The sequence below is a fragment of the Lontra canadensis genome, unplaced genomic scaffold (genome assembly GCF_010015895.1).
Source record: "Lontra canadensis isolate GAN:19392208 unplaced genomic scaffold, GSC_riverotter_1.0 scaffold136, whole genome shotgun sequence".
Lineage (NCBI taxonomy): Eukaryota > Metazoa > Chordata > Mammalia > Carnivora > Mustelidae > Lontra > Lontra canadensis.
Window position 1 is genome coordinate 3,265,759 of NW_022631130.1, and position 18,818 is coordinate 3,284,576.

The window sequence follows — 18,818 nt, forward strand, 5'->3', positions numbered from 1 at the left end:
TGTGAATGCAGAGGAAAAGTTCTTGAAGGAAATTAAAAGTGCTACTTGGGGGGTGCCAGGATGGCTCAGTTGGTTAGGCACCCAAACTCTTTTATCAGGTCATGATCTCAGGGTCATGAGATAGAGCCCTACACTGGGCTCCATGCTTGGTGCAGAGTTTGCTTGAGATTCTCTCTCCCTCTACCTCTGCCCCCACTCCCCCCAATCTTTAAAAAGTGCTACTCCAGTGAACATACAAATGATAAAAAAGCAAAACAGCCATATAGCTAATGCAGAGAAAATCTGAGTAGTCTAGATAGAAAAATCAAACCAGTCCAACATTCCCTTAAGCCAAAGCCTAATCCCAAGTAAGGCCCTAACTCACTTCAATTCTGTGAAGGCTGAGAGAGGTAAGGAAGCCATCCTAGCAGCAGAAGCCCCCATAGCAATTCCAGGAAGAAAATGAAGGACTAGAATTTTGTGGGTGGGAAAACCCTAACATTTGAGACCTCAGTAGGTGACTGGCAGTCTTCCAGCAGCACAGGTCTATGAATGAGCATTGCGAGAAATAGGCAACGGACCCATCTTCACTGATTAAGTGAATGACTAGTATATTCTGGGAAACCGGGAGACAAAAGGCCCAGCCTTGTTTATGAGCTCACAGGTTGGGGGGTCGGCAGGGCGGCAGGAGAAGACAGATATGCTTACAGACAACTACCATTACTGTTGTCATGTGATAAGTATTATATGGCACAAGGGAGAACAGGATGCTGCTGTCAAACAAATAGCTACATAGTTTAAATCTGTCATCTTATAAAAGCAGGACATGGGAGTTAAGCTTCTGGAAGACAGCAAAGATGTAGATTTTCCCTATTCTTCCTAAGTACAACTGAAAACCCTGAACATAGTATCTAAAACAAACATAAGGGGACTCTGAAAGATGGCAAGAGTGTAGCAGACTGGCTAGGGACCTCAGAACTCTAAGAAGGCCAGATGGTGAGCTCCCTGGGTTTCCTGTTTGCCTCCTATATCCTCAACTAGCTAAAGGAAAGAAAGGAACCAATAAATACAAACATAAAGCCCCCCCCCAAAAAGCTTGCTCTCTCTACCCAAAAAACCTTGGGAGGAAAGGGGCAATCTGGCAAGAAAGACCATTTTTAGTCAGTAACTGCTGTACTCCAGTCCAACACTGCAGAAGTAACTGTGGCCCTACCCCAACTCCCACCAGCAAGGCCAAGTAGAGAGAGTAAACCTCCATGTTTGGCAGGCTGTAATTAGGCACCACCCCCCACATGCCCCGTCCCAAGTTGTGTCAGAGAAGGCCAAGTAGGGAGCTAAGAATTTCATCCCTGCCAGATGGAGAGCCAGAACTCCCACTTCTGTCCAGCACAAACCAGATGCTCCTCCCAGACCTATGGGATGAGACCAAGCAAGTACTCATCACAGTGGAAGCTAGTGGGGAGCAGTAGAGAGGACCCTTCCAATTCCCACATAGGCTGGTGTCAGCAGAGACCTGGAAGAGGGCCTAAATTCCCAACCCTCCTGACAAGGCAGTGACTGAGCTACCCAGGCGCCCCTCCAGAAAGGTTTTTAAAGCAGCTATCATAAAAATATTTCAAGAAGCAATTATGAACATGTCTGAGATACATTTTTTAAAAGTCTCCACAGGGGCGCCTGCGTGGCTCAGCTGTTAAGCGGTTGCCTTTGGCTCAGGTCATGATCCCAGGGTCCTGTGATTGAGCCACACATCAGGCTCCCTGAACATCCGGGAGCCTGCTTCTCCCTCTGCCCTTCCCCCCTGCCTGTGTTCCCTCTCTCACTGTGTCTCTATGAAATAAATAAATAAAATCTTTAAAAAAAAGTCTCCACAGAAACAGAAAATCTCAGGAAAAACAACATAAAGATTTATACACATATTCATGTATTTTCAAGATTTAAAAAATAAAAATTTTAGAAAAAATTATATTAAAAAATACAATGAATGAGCTTAACAACACAATAGAGATGACAGAGAAAAAGAATCAGTAAGCAGGAGTATAAATTGGAGAGAAAATAGATTGATGAAAAGAAAATGAAAGAATCTGAGACATATGGGATCTAACATCCATGCCATCAGTTTCAAAAGAAAGAGGGGGTAGGACTAAAAAAACATTCCAGAAATGATGGCCTAAATTTTCCCAAATTTAGCAAGAACCATAAACCTACATATTCAATAAACTGAACCAAACAAAATACCCCACCCCCCCGCAAAATCCATACCAAAACACATTATAATCAAACTTCTCAAAACTAAGGACAAAGATAGGTGCCTGGGTGGCTCAGTAGGTTAAGCAACTGCCTTCGGCCCAGGTCATTATCCCGGAGTCCCTGGATGGAGTCCCACATCCAACTACCTGCTCAGCAGGGAGTCTGCTTCTCCCTCTTATCCTCACCCCTCTCTCATGCTCTCTCTCATTCTCTCAAATAAATAAAATCTTAAAAAAAAAAAATCTAAGGACAAAGAAAGAAGCTAGAAATAAACAATGCACTACATACATGGGGGGAAAAAAATTTAAATGACAGAGATGTGTCCTCAGAAACATTGAAGGCCAAAGGAAACACCACACACTTGTCAAATGTTGAAAGACATACCAACTCAGAATTCTATACTAGTGAAAATATCCTTCAGAAATGAGAAGAAATCAAGACATTCTCAGATGAAGGAAAACTAAGAATCTTGCCAGCTAATCTATCCTAAGGAATGGCAAAAGGAAGTTCACTAAACAAAAACAATTAAAAAAAAGAATCTTGAAATATCAAGAGATAAGAAAATATAGTCAGAACAGAAGTACATCTTCACATCTTGACATTTCTAACAACTCTGACAGCTGAAGCAAAATTTCTAATACCATCTAATGTGGTCCTCATATATAAAGGAAATGTGAACACTTAACATTGAAAAATACATTTATGAATAACACAATAACTAAAGCAATGACTAAAAAAAAAATACAAAGAGAGACAATCAAGAAACATTACAGATAAATCAAAATGCAATTTTTGAGGCACATGGGTTGCTCAGTTGGTTAAGTAAGCATCCAACTCTTGGTTTGGGCTCAGGTCATGATGTCAGGGTCATGCAATCAAGCCCCACATCAGCTCTGCTCTCTGTAGCATCTGCTTTGGATTCTTTCTCTCCCTCTGCCCCTCCCCCACTCACACACTCTTCCCCTCTCTAAAATAAATAAATCTTTTTAAAAAATGCAATTTTAAAACATGTTCAAATAACTCACAAAAAGCTTAAGAAAAAGAACATAGAGAAATTTTAAAAAAATAACCAAAGGAAAACAAAAAACAAAATGACATATTTAACCCTAACATATCAAAAATTACATTAAATGTAAATGGTCTAAATATACTAATTACAAGATAGAGGTTTGTCAGATATATAGGTAGAAATGACCTAATTATATGCTGCCTATGAGAAACTCACTTCAAATATAATGATATCTGTAACTTGAAAGAAAAAAGATGGGAAGAGATACCATACAAACAGTAAAAAGTAACAGAAGTGGTTATATCAATATCAGACAGAACAGACATCAGACAAAATTACCAGAAACAAAAAGGGACATTACATTATAATAGACTTAATCCACCAAGAAAATATAAACAACAGAGTTGCACACATAAATTAGACAATTTAATGAAAAGGACCAATTCCTCAAAAAGTACAAATTACAACAACCCACTCAATATGAAATAGAGAACACTATTAAGTATTTATTCCCACAACTATTAAGAAATTAGAATTTGTAATTTAAAATATCCCAAAAAGAAATCTTCTGGCTCAGACTGTTTCACTGGAGATTTCATGCATTCATTGATTGGAAAACTCAACATAATAAAGATGTCAATTCTCCCCCAATAAACTGGATACCTAAGTTCAAAACAATTTCTATCAAAATCTATTAAGACTTTGCTATAGATTTAGACACTTCATATGGAAAGGAATGTAACCAGAACAGTTAAGGGAATTCTGAAAAGGAAGAATAAAGTGGAGGATCAGTTTATCCAATCTCAAGACTTTTTATACATCTACAGTAATCAAGTCTGTGTGGTGTCAGAGGAAGAAAAACACATAGATCAATGGAACTGAACAAAGAACTGAGAAACAGACAAACACAAATTTCTGATTTTTAACAGAGATACAAAAGCAATTCTAGGAAGGACTATAAGTCTTTTCAACAAATTATAGTGCAATAATCAGACATCCATATTAAAAAAATGAACCTTAACTTAACCTAACCTTAACTTAACCTAAAAAATCAGCTCACAATGGAAAACACTTAAATGCAAATCCTGGGACTATAAAACTTTCAGAAAATAGCATATGAGAAAACCTTAGGAAACCTGGTCTGGTAAAGCGTCAAACATGACAACAAAACCATGAACCATAAAAATTGAGCAATCGGACTGCATGAAAATTAAAACTGTGAAAGGCACAACATGTTAAGATGTCTACATGCTACTGAGCAAGCAAAAGACATGAGGTGACATTTTACTGAACAGGATATATGATGGCAAAAAAGAACATAAAAAATGGCAACATTACTATTAGGGAAACACAAATTAAGATCAGAATGAAATATCACTATACACCCATTAGAATGGCTAAAATTTTAAAAAAACAATGACAACACTTAACGCTGGGAAGGATGCAGAGAAACTGGATTACTCGTCAGTTAAATGGTAGAGTCATTCTGGAAAGTAGTTTGCTAGCTTTCTAAAAAACTAACCATATATTTACCATACAACAGAATAAGCAATTCCCCTTTGGAGCACTTTTTTCCAGAGAAATAAAACCTTATGTTTGTACAAAAACCTGTAAATGATGAGTCTTCATGGGGGGTTTATTGGTAACAGAACTCTGAAACAACCCTAACAGATAAATGCCCCTCAATACTTTTTTTAGTGTATGTGCTGCCAAAGCGAGCACAATGCCCCTCAATACTTAATGGGGTACACATGCAACAATCTGGATGGCTCTCAAGGGCACTGTACTATGTGAGAAATACCAAAAAAAAAAAAAAAAAAAAAAAATCACATGCTGAATGACTCAATTTATGTAACACTGCGGAAACGACAAAATTACATAAACAGAGAACAAATCAGTGGCTGACAGGAGTTAGGAAAGGGGAAGGAAGATGTGACTATGTAAGAGTGTAGAAGGAAGATTTTGTGAACAGCATCGTATCATGACTAAGAAGCTGATTACACAAATCTACACGTACAATAAAATGACACAAAACCAGGCATAAACACTGTGCCAATTTTAAATTCCTGGTTTTGATTTTATCTAACATGTAACAACTAGAGGGGACCTGGGTGAAGAATACATGAGATCTCTACATACTATTTTTGCAACTTCCTATAAATCTATAATTATTCAAAATTAAAAGTTAAACAAAACAAAACAGAAGTACCTCCCACAAACAGAGACTTCTATATGTAGCAATGAACACTTGGCACTTCTACCTAGGAGATACTCCCAAGGTATTTGTTATGTGATTTTTTTTTTTAAGGTTTTGTTTTTTCAAAATAAAAGAAGCTTTTTTCCCTGATTATAAAGAGAATTCAAGTATTTGAATTCTCATTTATTAATTCATTAAGTATAAATCATAAATCATCAATATCATATTACCAAACTGTCATTAACATGAATCATTTTCAGGTCTATCTTTAAAACAAAATGTGAATATAAAGATTATAAATTTTATGAAAAAAAATAATAATCTGGTCTTTTTTTTGTTTTTTTGGGGTTTTTTAAAGATTTTATTTATTTGCCAGAGAAAGAGAGCAAGCGAGTACACACAAGCAGGCAGAGAGGCAGGCAGAGGCAGCGAGAGAATCAGGTTCCCTGCTGAGCAAGGAGCCCGATGCGGGACTCGATCCCAGGACTCTGGGATCATGACCTGAACCGAAGGCAGCGGCTTAACCCACTGAGCCACCCAGGCATCCCAATAATCTGTTTTTTTTTTTTTTTTTTAAGTTTAAAGAAGAAAAGGGCTGAGTACATTTCTAATTTCTCTAATAGTGGCTCAAGGTTCTTTTTTATTTCTTAAAAAGGAGAGTAGCATAGAGACCCACAACTTCCCTTCACTTGGATTCTGAAATCCCAAGATTTACTCCCTACCTCCAGGGTTGGTGCGGCATAGGCTGTGTAAGGAGGTGGGGAAGAAGCCACAGCTGTCTCATCATACAGGACATCTGAGCCAACATAAGCCTATGAGAGGAGAGAGAGAATGAAAGAGAGCTGTCACAAAGCAACTGCAGGCTCTTGGAATTCTATGTATATGTATCCTTTTTATTTAGCAAATTTTTAAAAATCAGAACAGCAAAAAAAAACAGCTCTGTGAGAAGTAGTAAACAGGAGTATCTCCCTACCACTCCCTTTCAACCCTGCACTCTAAGTGTCCTTCGAATTTGGGAGGAGGAGGTCCTCTTCACCCATCAGCAGGTGACAAGAACAGAGCCCTCACTGCCCAAAGAGACCAGAAAGACTCACATCACCCAGGCCTTTTCAAAAATGTTGTACCACTTTCAACAACCCTTTTGTTAAATAAAAATCCTACAGTCTGAAATGTAGCAGTCAGAGGTTGTTCTACACACAGCCTGTTTTTTGCATTTAAAAAAAAATCCTCCGTTAAATTACTTCCCAAGGGAAAAGAAAAATCAACGCTCTCATTAAAAAAAAACTCCATACAAAGAATCATCTAGGATCTTACTTCCAACTATATGGATCATTAATACTAATTTCAGCCAAAAAGAAGATTTTTATGAAAGAAAAGGTAACTGAAGTTGCACAGTAGCCTTAAGAGGAAGAACTGTCAGACTAACAGGAATAGGAAACAAAGTCATTTGGATATTCAGTCTTTTTTACTTTCTTTTCCCACCTGTACAAATTATCTTTTAAAAGTTTCATCTACCTTCTTTTCTTCCTAAAGAGATAAAAGAAAAAATAAAATCCTGTCTAAAGAATAAAAATGCTGGGGTGCCTGAGTGGCTCAGTGGGTTAAAGCCTCTGCTTTCGGCTCAGGTCATGATCCCAGGGTCCTGAGATCGAGCCCCGCATCGGGCTCTATGCTTCCCTTCCTCTCTGCCTGCCTCTGCCTGCTTGTGATCTCTGTCAAATAAATAAAATCTTTAAAAAAAAAAAAAAAAAAAAAGAATAAAAATGCTGACTGCAGAAGTTGAGTGCAAAGTTGTTGCCTTGATTCTCTGATAGAAACAAGCATGGCATTATGAACACCTATAAATGGGGTTTAACTGTTTCAGCAACCTCAGAAGCAGAACTGGAATTAAGTACAAGTCCCAAAAATGCTTGTTTCACAAGGCTGAGATGTTATGCCTAGAAGGGACTCTGTTGTCCTTCTGAGCCATCCCTGTAAATCACAGAACTCAAAGTGTTGCAAAACTTTCTGAGATACAGTCGTTTCTGGAAGGTAACACTGGAACCAGTGCTGCCTATATTCAGAGGGGCTCTTCCTGCTTAAAAGGTTTGACAAAATCTAGCTTGCTCTCATATCAGCGAAAGGTGCCCCACCCAGCTATGACTACTCAGCCATCACTGGATGGCCAAGACACCCATCTCCATTCCCCTTTCTTAATCCCCTACCCTCCCATTTGTTACAGCAAACTAGGTGAAAATGTTACTGGTGACTGCCATTAGCAACTTACTGTATTTGTTCTGGAATCCTGGAGTGTAAATTTCCAGGCCCTAAAGAAAAGAAAAAGGGATGTTTTATTCAAGGCAATCCAACATCTATTTCAAGGATTCTCACACCTGTGTTGGCATAAAAATTTCTGGAAAAGCTTGTTTCAAGAATAGGTCTTCAGCCCTTACCCCAAGACCCCACTCAATCAAAGCATTTCAAACATGCACAAGAAATACATAATATACAAAAAATATTTATCTATGGTACATACACTATATATTTAAAGCATGCCCTATTACTACACAGTTTTTGCTTTACTCTTTAGTAAATATAAAATGCACCATGCTTACTATACTGCAATTTGCTTTATCAATTCATGTCACACACAGATGTGCATTTGTTTTTTAATGGCTACATAATGTTCCATGATGTGAGATTTAGATTGTCAGGTTTTCTGTAATTGAAAATAATGCCTGCTTGAGAAACTGGCACATGTCATATAAGTTTAAGGTATATAAATAATGTGGTGATCTGAATATATATTATGTGTGTATATATATATCAAAATGATTACCACTATATTATATATATATATAAATGATTACCACAGTTAAGATTAACACCTTCACTCCCTCACATAGCTGCTTTTCTATTTTTTCTGGTGATAACATTTTAAATTTACTTCGTAACTTGTTCAAGTATATAATAAAGTATTTATTATAATCACCAAACTATATAATTAGATGCCCAAAACTTATTCATCACATAGTTGAAAGTTTGTACCGTTCAACCAACATCTAATATCCCCTGACCATTCATTCCACTATCTATTTCTAGGAATCTGACTTTTTAAGATTCTACCAGTAAGTGAGAACATAAAATATTTCTCTGTTTGGCTTACTTCACTTAGCAAAATGCCCTCAAGGTCCACCCAAGATGTTGCAAAAGGGAGGATTTCAGGGTGCCTGGGTGGCTCAGTGGGTTAAAGCCTCTGCCTTCAGCTCAGGTCATGATCTCAGGGTCCTGGGATCGAGTCCTGCATCGGGCTCTCTGCTCAGCAGGGAGCCTGCTTCCCTTCCTCTCTTTGCCTGCCTCTCTGCCTACTTGTCATCTCTCTCTGTCAAATAAATAAATAAAATCTTTTAAAAAAGGGGGGGGGATTTCCTTCTTTTTTTTCATGACTGAATTCTGCGTCTGTGTGTGTGTGTCACATTTTCTTTGTCCTTTCATCCTTCAACAACTGCTTAGGTTGTTTCATGTTTTGGATACTGTGAATAATGCTGCATTGAACATGTGGGTGCAAATATCTCTTCAAGATAATGATTTGTTTCCTTCAAGACATATCCAAAGAGGGACTGCTAGATTAAATGGTGGTTCTACATTTAGTTTTTTGAGGAATCACCATAACATATCCATAGTGGCTTTTACCAATTTACATTCCTGCCAACAATACACCAGATTCCCTTATCTACATCCTCACCAATGCTTATCTTTTGTCCTTTTGTTAATAGCCATTCTAGGAGGTGTGAGGTAATCTCATTATGATTTTGATCTGCATCCCTGGTGATTAGTGATGTTGAGCATCTTTTCCTTTTGGCCATTTGTATATATTTGGAAAGATATCTATTCAAGTCCTTTGCCCATTTTAAAATAAAACTGTAGGTTTTTTTGCTATGAAGCTATACAATCTCCTTATATATTTTGGATACTAAGCCCTTATCATGTAGAAGGTTTACAAATATTTTCTCTCAGGGGTACCTGGGTGGCTCAGTCAGTTCACGTCATGATCTCAGGGTCCTAAGGTTAAGCCCGTCAGGCTCTCTGCTCAGCGGGAAGTCTGGTTCTCCCTCTCCCTCTGCCCCTCCCTACCACCCATGCTCTGTCACTGATATATAAAATACTAAAAATATATTTTTTCCTCCCATTCCATAGGATGACTTTTCATTTTTCTGATTGTTTCTTTGCTGTGCAGAAGCTTTAGAATTTGATGCGGTCCCATGTGTTTACTTTTGCCTTTGCTGTTTGTGCTTTTGGTGTTCCATCTAAAAACAAACAAAAAAAAATCACTGCCAAGACCAATGTTAAAGAGCTTTTTCCCAAAACTACGATTTTCTTACACCATAAACAAAATAAACTCAAAATGGATTAAGGACCTAAACATGAGACCTAAAACCAAAAAATCCTAGAACACAAGCAGTAATTTCTCTGACATCAGCCATAGCAACTTCTTTCTTGATATATCTCCTGAGGCAGGGGAAACAAAAGTAAAAATAAACAATTGGCACTACATCAAAGTAAAAAGCTTCCCCGCAACAAAGGAAACAACCAACAAAACTAAAAGGCAACCTACTGAATGGGAGAAGATATTTGCAAATGGCATACCTGATAAAGGTTAGTATCCAAAACAAAATATATAAAGAACTTAATAAAACTCACACCCATAAAGCAAATAATCCAACTAAAATAGGGAAGAAGACACGAACAAACATTTCTCCAAGGAGAAATCCAGATGGCCAACAGACACATGAAAAGATATTCAACATCACCCATCATCACGGAAATGCAAATCAAAACTACAATGAGATATCACCTCATACCTGTCAGAATAACTAAAATCAACAACACATCAAAGTGTTAACAAAGATGTGGAGTAAAAGAAACCTTCCTTGCACTGTAGGTGGGAATGCAAATGGTGCAGCCACTATGGTAAACAGTATGGAGGTTCCTTAAAAAATTAAAAATGGAACTCCCCTATGATCTAGCAATTGTACTACTGAATATTTACCCAAAGAATATGAAAACACTAATTTGAAGAGATACATGCACCCCTATGTTTACTGCAGCATTATTTACAGTGGTCAAACAGCAGCACAAGTGTCCATCAGTAGATTAATGGATAAAGAAGTGCTATGTGTGTGTGTGTGTGTGTACACATGTGTATATGTGTATGCATATATACATGTATGTGTGTATACAGACACATGTGTATATACACACATATATACACATGTACACACACAATGGAATAATATTTAGCCATAAAGAAGAATGGGAGCTTGCCATTTCCAACAATATGAATGGAGCTAGAGAGTATTATGCTAATCGAAATAAGCCAGTCAGAGAAAGACAAATACCATATGATTTCACTCATTTGTGGAATTTGAGAAACAAAAGGAATGAATAAAGGAAAAAAGAGAGACAAACAAACACAAACCAAAAAGCAGAGTCTCAACTATGGAGAATAAATGGATGGCTGCTAGAAAGGAGGTGAGTGGCAGGGACAGGTTATATTGGTGAAGAGGACTAAGAGTACAACTTATCACAATGAACACCCTGTAATGTACAGAATTGCTGGATCACTGTATTGTACACCAGAAACTGATGTAGCACTATATGTTAACTTATAAGAATTAAAAAAAAAAAAAAAAAAAAAGACAAGGAGCTTTTTCCCTGTTTTCTTCTAGTAATTTAACAGTTTAAGGTCTTATATCTAAGTTTTTAATCCATTTTGAATTAATCTGTGTGAGTGATCTAAGATAGCATTCCCATTTCATTCTTTTACATAGGATTATCCAGTCCTCACAGCACCATTTACTGAAGAAAAACTGTCCTTTCCCCATTGAGCATTCTTTGTTCCTCCATCAAAAATTATTGACCATTCAGCTGACTGGCTCAGTCAGAAGAACACAGGACTCTTGATCTCAGGGTCATGAGTTTGAGCCACACACTCACTAAGTGTAGAAATTACTTAAATAGATAATAAATAAACTTAAAAAAAATATGTTATTGACTATATATACATGCATTTATTTCTGGGCTCTTAATCTATTCCATTGGTCTATGTGTCTATGTTTATGCCAATACCACATTGTTTTGATTACTATAGTTCTGTAATAAAGTCTGAAATCAGGAATTATGATGTGTCCAGATTTGTTCTTTCTTTGGCTATTCAAGGTCTTTTGTGGTTCCCCTTGAATTTTAGGATTGTTATTTGTACTTGAAAAATGTCAGTGAAACTGATAGTAACTACAATGAATTTACAGATGGTTTTGGGTAGTAAGAACATTCTAATGATATTAATTCTTCCAATCCATGAACACAGGATATCTTTCCATTTGTCTGTGTCATCTTCAATTTCTTTCATCAATGTCTTATAATTTTCAGTGTACAGATCTTTCATCTCCTTGGTTAAGTTCATTCTTAAGTATTTCATTATTTTTAGTGCTATTACAAATAAGATTTTCTTTTTCAGATAGTTCCTTTCAGATAGTTTCAGATAGTATAAAGAAGTGCAAGTGATGTTTGTATGATGGATTTATATCCTAGAATTTTACTGAACTCAATTATTAGGTCTAACAATTTTTTGGTGGAGTCTTTAAGATTTTATTTATTTGTCAGAGAGAGAGAGAGCATGAGCGCAAGCAGAGAGAACAGCAGGCAGAGGGAGAAGCAGGCTCCCCGCTGAGCAAGGAGCCTGATGTGGGACTCAATCTCAGGACCCTGGCATCATGACCTGAGCCGAAAGCAAAGGCTTAACTGACTGAGTCACACAGGCATCCTTCTTTATTTAGGGTTTTCTATATAGAAGATCAAATCATCCATAACAGAGATAATTTTAGTTCTTCCTTTCCAATTTAGATGCCTTTTATTTTCCTTCCTTGACTAACTAATTTGGTTAAAACCAAAGTGTAGTAGAACAGAAATAGTAAGAGTGGAGTAATCCTTGTCTTATTCCTGATCTTGGTGGGAAAGCTTCCAGCCTGTCACTGCTGAGTATGTTAGTTGTGGATTCGTCACACATGAAAACTATGCTACTGTTAACATCCTTATTACCTTTGCACCCTTATGTAAACATTTCTATAGGACAAATTCCAAGAGTGAAACTGCTAGGTCAAGAACTATAAACATATTTCAGTGGGCACTGCCAAACGACCCTGGGAAAAAGTTGTAACACATTCTATTCCTACTAACTGCCCATATAGGGTCACAAAAACTAGATACCTAAATCTTAAATCTCGCAAATTTTCTGTTCTCCCTCCCTCATACCCTCACCTTTCTTAATGATTCTCTATCTAGAATCTATCTATCTAGAATCTATCTATCTAGAAGGATAGTCATTTTACTACCTCTTTGAGTTAAAAGCTTTGTAAAGTTATTTTCAAGCTAAGCTATTTTCAAACATTCTGGTTTTCTAATAAATGCGGTTAAGTTGCAAAATTCCCCCAACAGATTTATAAGTGGCTTACTATTGTCATTCATTTTGCTAAAGGGTATCCTATTGGATTGTTCATATACTGTATATGGATTTAATATTATCAGGTAGGAGAGTCTCTTATGGTCTAATTCAGTTCTACTATTTCAGCAAGTTTTTCTTGCACTGAATTTCTAACTACCTTCTTGGGTTCTGTACTTTCCAGACATCAATAATCTTTCTGATAAACTCTTTAAGTCTTTCTAACGTAATTCTGATCTTTTCTCTAAATTGTTTAATCTTTTCACCCAACTTTCCCTGAGAGTATTCCCAAGTCTTTCCTTCATGCCAATGATTCATTTTTTAGTTGGGCTTGTACCCCAGGGAAGGGAGATTTGCGCCCCTTAAGATAATAAAATGAACAGCAGATACGCCCCATGACAGACCTTCTTGGCTACTCAGATGCAAAAAGGCACAGAAGAAACATAAATTCCCTCTCTCAGCCAGTTTATATTCTAATAAAAAGAGACAAACAGGATAAAAAAATAGCTAGTTTGATTGTAAGTATATGTGTATATGTGTATGATGTAAGGGGGGGTTATAATTTTAAATATGGCAGCCAGGAAAGCATTCTTGGAAAATTCAATTCTGTTTCGTGGGTTTTATTTTCCTACAGATGAGGAGCTTTTTCTGAGGTTTACATTTTCCTTTTTATTTCTCCTTTACAGTGTATTTGCCACACCGTTTCTTTGCATCTTACTCATGTTTAACATGGGAAATGACACCTAAAACTTCTATTCGCTCTCATACAGTATGTGTTATTTCTTCTTGATACCCTTCCTACTTAATCTGATGTCTATTGATAACACCACCTCACTCCACTCCAGTAACAGTGTGATGACTAGGTATTACCCTCAACTGCTTTTCTGTAATCAGAGCAAACAATGGTGGGAGAGAAGAAAATTTCTTTTGACACCGAGTAAGTCCTTTCTGAAAAATCTGGCCTCTACACTCTTCTGAGCATATTCTTTTGAATGTCTCATGCTAGGGTTCACTTCATCAGCCAAAGAATTATTCTTCTACTGTGAGCTTTGAAATCTTCCAGGGCTGGAATGATAAGTAAACCCTGGTGGGAACCTTCCACTCTCCACTGAGGTACCAGGGATATCATATTCTCAAGGGTTTTTCCTTAGCTTTCCCAAAAAGCTTACTCTTTTAATCAACATCCTTCCAAACTGCAGAGTATTACTGAAACTTCGCAAGACTTAAATTAACTCCTCCTGCTACTACTTCTGGCAGCTGGAGATAAAAACAATGAAACATCTCAACAAAATCTTTCTTTCAACAAAAATTTCTTTCTTTGGCCATCACTCTTCACAGTTGGTGCTTGAAGCTGAACTTCTTTGTCTGTTACCGCTAAAAAATTTCCCCTTCATTTTACCATTTTTACTCAAAGGTCTCAGTTATAGGTTGAATTCTGTCCCCTGCCAAAAAATAAGCTGAAGTCCTAATCTCTAGTACCTTTGACTTGTTTAGAAATAAGGTCTTGGGGTGCCTGGATGGTGTAGTTAGTTGAGTATTCAGCTGTTAGTCTCAGGACCATGAGATCAAACTCCATTTAGGGCTCCATGCTCAGCACAGAGTCTGCTTAAGACACTCTCTCCCCCAGGTACAGTGTATTATGCAAGGCAAAATAGGTGAGTCAGAGAAAGATAAATACCATATGATTTCACTCATGTGTAGAGTTTGAGACGAATGCAGGGGAAGGGAAGGACAAATAAATTAAGATGAACACAGAAAAGGAAGGAATCATAGGAGACTCATAACTCGAGGAAACAAACTGAGGGTTACTGGAAGATTGTTAGAGGGGGTGAGGGCTGCGTGATGGGCTAATTATTAAGCAGGGCACTTGATATAATGAGCACTGGATGTTATATGTAAGTGATCAATCACAATTTAAATTCTATTCCTGAAACTAAGAATACAATATGTGTTAACTAAATTGAAATAAAAAATGAAAAACTTTTGCTTTAACTCTATGAACACTCTCTGAGTGGGAACACTGCTTGGGGATTTACCTGGATCTGTGCTCCCTCAACTGCAATTCTTTAATACCAAATAAATGCTCATTTGTCCCTAAAAAAAAAAAAACCTCTCTCCCTCTCCTCTTCCCAGGCACATGTACACACGCACTCTCTCTTTCTGTCAAATAAATAAATCATAAATAAATGAATCTGAAAAAAAGAAAAAGGAAGGAAGGAAGGTCAGTCTTTACAAGTGGACTCAAGATGAGGTCATACTGAATTAACGTATATGGATCCTTACTCTACTACAGTTAGTGTCCTTATAAAAGAACATCTGGACACAGACACACAGGGAGAATGCCTTGTTACAACAGAGGCAGAGATTGGACTGATCCAATGGCAATCCAAAGAATGCCAAGGATCACCATCCACAACCTAAACTAGGAAGAGGTAAGGAAGGATTCTACTCAGGAGTCTCAGAGGGAGCATGGCTCTGCTGACACGCCAAGCTCAGACTCCTAGCTTCCAGAACTGTGAGAGAATACCTTTGTTGTTTTAAGGCACCCAGTTTGTGGCAGCCACTCTCCTGAAACAGTCTCCTATTTACTTTTTTACCTTTCCGAGTCATTTTATTTCAAATTCTTGTTAACAGACTATATAGTTAGACTTTATATTTTTTACCCAATCACAAATATTATTCTTTTTAAGGGGAATGTAACCAGTTCACATTTACTGAGATCATAAGCATCATTGGTCTAATTATGGATAGTTCCAGATATTTTTGCCACTACATTAAAAAAAGAATGTTCCATGTGACACCTCAATGTACAGCAGAACAGAGCAGTTAAGAACACAGGTCTCTGGAGACAAAGGTTCAAATCCTGAGTCTAGTCTACTAGCCTCTAAAATCTTGGCAAGTATGGTAGGCAGAATGATGTATACATCCTAATCCTGAAAAGCTGCGAATGTTACCTCACAGGGCAAAAGGGACTCTATAGCTGTAATTAAGGTTAAGGACCTTGAAATGGGGAGATTACCCTGGATTATCCAGGTTGGCACAAACTATTCATTAAGTTCTTAAAGGCATAAGCCCTTCCCCACCTGCAGAGAACCAAAAAGATGACCACAAGAGAAGGCATGGCCCAGAAGCCAAGAAACGAAGAAGCCTCCAGAAGCTTAAAAGACAAGCAAACAGATTCTCTCCTAGAGCCTGCTGACACTTAAGACCCAGTGTTGGACTCCTGACCTTACAACATGTAATCATAAATTTGTATTGTTTGAGCCACTGTCAGGGTAATTTATTACAGGAGCATTAAAAAAGTGATATGGGAGGGGGGTGCCTGGGTTGCTCAGTCGGTTAAGCATCTGCCTTTGGCTTAGGTCATAATCTCAGGGTCCTGGGATCAAGCCCTGCGTCAGGCTCCCTGCTCAGCAGGAAGACTGCCTCTTCCTCACCCTCTGCCGCTTCTCCTACTTGTGTTCTTTCTCTCTCCTTCTCTGACAAATAAATAAAATCTTTAAAAACAAAAAAAATAGTGATACAGGAAGTTACTTAACCTCACTAAGCCTAAGTTTCTTATAACAAGAATAACATCTACCTTATAAGATATAGTGAGGATTAAATAACATATATGAAGTAATTAGCACAGTGACTAGTGCCAGGTAAGTGTTCAATATACATGTTTAAATTGTTAAGCAGTAATAATATAGGTCCAGTTTATTAAAAAGTAGCAAACCGGATTTATGTGCGGTCATTTCTCCATCAGTCTAAAGGAAAGCTGTATCTCTTCCAGAAAGTATCGTTTAAGATTTACTGCTTGATATAAATCAGAAGAGTGTAAACAAGCAGCTATATATGGGATTTAAAATAAACTCTGTGAGTTTAGCATGGAATAAATGTTTATATTGAAAATGAACATATATGTGAAATGTGGAGCAAGCACTCTGACAAACTGGCCTGTATTGTATGTAAATAGTCACCTAAATATAAAGATTTTAATATAAATGAACATTACAATATTCGGTTAGTGAATTCTTACAACGTCCAGAGTTAACTCATAAAGGTGGTACAGAGTAGCCATTAAAAAAAAATCTCCCCCCAATTTTTTTTTTTTTTTTTAAGAAAGATGGAGCTTGCATGCAGTTGTGCTTGGTCAGAGAGGGGGAGAGAAAGAATATTAAGCAGGCTTCACACCCAACATGGAGCCCAACACAGGGCTCAATCTCATGACCCTGAGATCATGACCTGAGCCAAAATCAAGAGTTGGATGCTTAATCGACGGAGCCACCTAGGCGCTCCCTCACCTCCAAATTATAATTTAGCCGGTATTTTCAAGATTCTGATTCAACTTCACTGCCAATGTTAACAGGCTGAGAACTGATAAAGCTAGGTTTTCTTCCTTATTATATCCCTTCTTCAAAGATGGCAGATGGAGCAAGAACCACCAAAGGAAGGAAAAGACTGAGTAACAGAGATGTCAATGCTTTTTTAAAAGATACTTACATAAAAAGAACAAGATTTAAGAACCCATTCAACTACATCCATTACCCAATGTACGTCTAGTAATGAAAAAGAGTGCAAAGTGGCTATATACTAATACTCTGTCATTCCCAGTATAATGGGATCTCGCCTGCACAGCTCTAGAGAAGCAGAAACTAGGACAAGGGTTGTTAGGTATGGAATAATGCCCTGTTACATTTGTTTCACATATCCTCTGAGTCACTTATTCTGCTGCCTGAAGGAAAACTCCATTCTCATTCTTCTCCCTTCTGGAAATTTCCTTGACTGGAAATTAAAACACAACAGTTTTTAAATTAAACACATAAAAACTCAAAACTTACAAACAATCGTCTGTGCTTTCTGCACAAAGACTGATAGTTTTCCCATCTCGGCAAACAATCTGTAGCATACAGTCTTTTGGCTTCCCATCTGGAGGCTGAATATCTGAAAAATAAGTAGAATAAGGCAGTATTTATATAGTTTGTTTTAAAGGATTTATTCTACCTAACAACTCAGATAAGCAAAAGACCAGTATTTCAGAACATTCCAATAATAAAACATCTTTGCCCTGCTCTACAGAACCAAGCACATGAATCACAACTCTGTTCCAATTAAACTTTCTACAGGAGGGGCGCCTGGGTAGCTCAGTCGGTTAAGCATCTGCCTTCAGCCTGGGTCATGTTCATAAGGTCCTGGGATGGAGCCCCACATCAGCCTCCCTGCTCAGCAGGGAGTCTGCTTCTCCCTCCCTTTCCCCCTCCCCCTACCCACTCATGTGCTCTCTCCCTTCCTCTCTTTCTCAAATACATAAAATCTTTAGACAAATAAGTAAATAAAAATAAATAAATAAACTTCCTGAAGGAAGAACAAGCAGGCCTCTTCTAGAGGGCAATCCATATACTGAAATGTACAGAACGGCCCAGACATTAGAAGAATAAGCTCCAATGAAAAGCGTTACTGAGCATCAGATAACAAAATACTTTTTGCTTTTATTCACAGGAAATACTAAACTGGATCACTGCTTTAAAAGTGAAAATCATACTTTTCAAGTAGCTCTGTGTACCAAGAAATAAGGTCTGTGATATTTGAGCCTAGCGTAGGTAGATATTTCAACAGCTAGCCCATGGATACTTGTGTTTCAAGAACTAACATGCAGGGGCAAGATGTTACAACAATGGTTATTACTAGCAGATAGGCCATTTTTTAACTCAGTAATTCAAAAACTATTATATAGATCAGGATGTTTCAAACATCAGTGTTTACTAAAACAGACTCTATTCCAAACAGAAACAGAGCTAATAAACAGGGAAGTCTATATATGCCCTTAATTAGAAATATAAAAGTCTATACTTATTAAAAATGTATTACTTTAAAATGAATATAAAGAATAATTCAAGGAAACCAAGGCATCATGGATTTTTAAGTAA

General features: G+C 37.4%; 1 protein-coding gene across 2 annotated transcripts in view; it reads right to left on the bottom strand.

Annotated features, from left to right (window-relative positions):
• The window catches only part of PLEKHB2 (pleckstrin homology domain containing B2), a 52,125-nt gene that overhangs the window by 14,128 nt on the left and 19,179 nt on the right, over positions 1-18,818 (bottom strand). Inside the window, exons 4-6 of one of the 2 annotated variants that reach the window (XM_032843127.1) lie at positions 17,733-17,835; positions 7,699-7,738; positions 6,155-6,244 (exon numbers count right to left, since the gene is read on the bottom strand). In XM_032843127.1, the coding sequence (XP_032699018.1) occupies positions 6,155-6,244; positions 7,699-7,738; positions 17,733-17,835 (233 nt within the window). The remainder of the gene's footprint in view (positions 1-6,154; positions 6,245-7,698; positions 7,739-17,732; positions 17,836-18,818) is intronic. The other variant, XM_032843128.1, reaches the window with a different exon arrangement.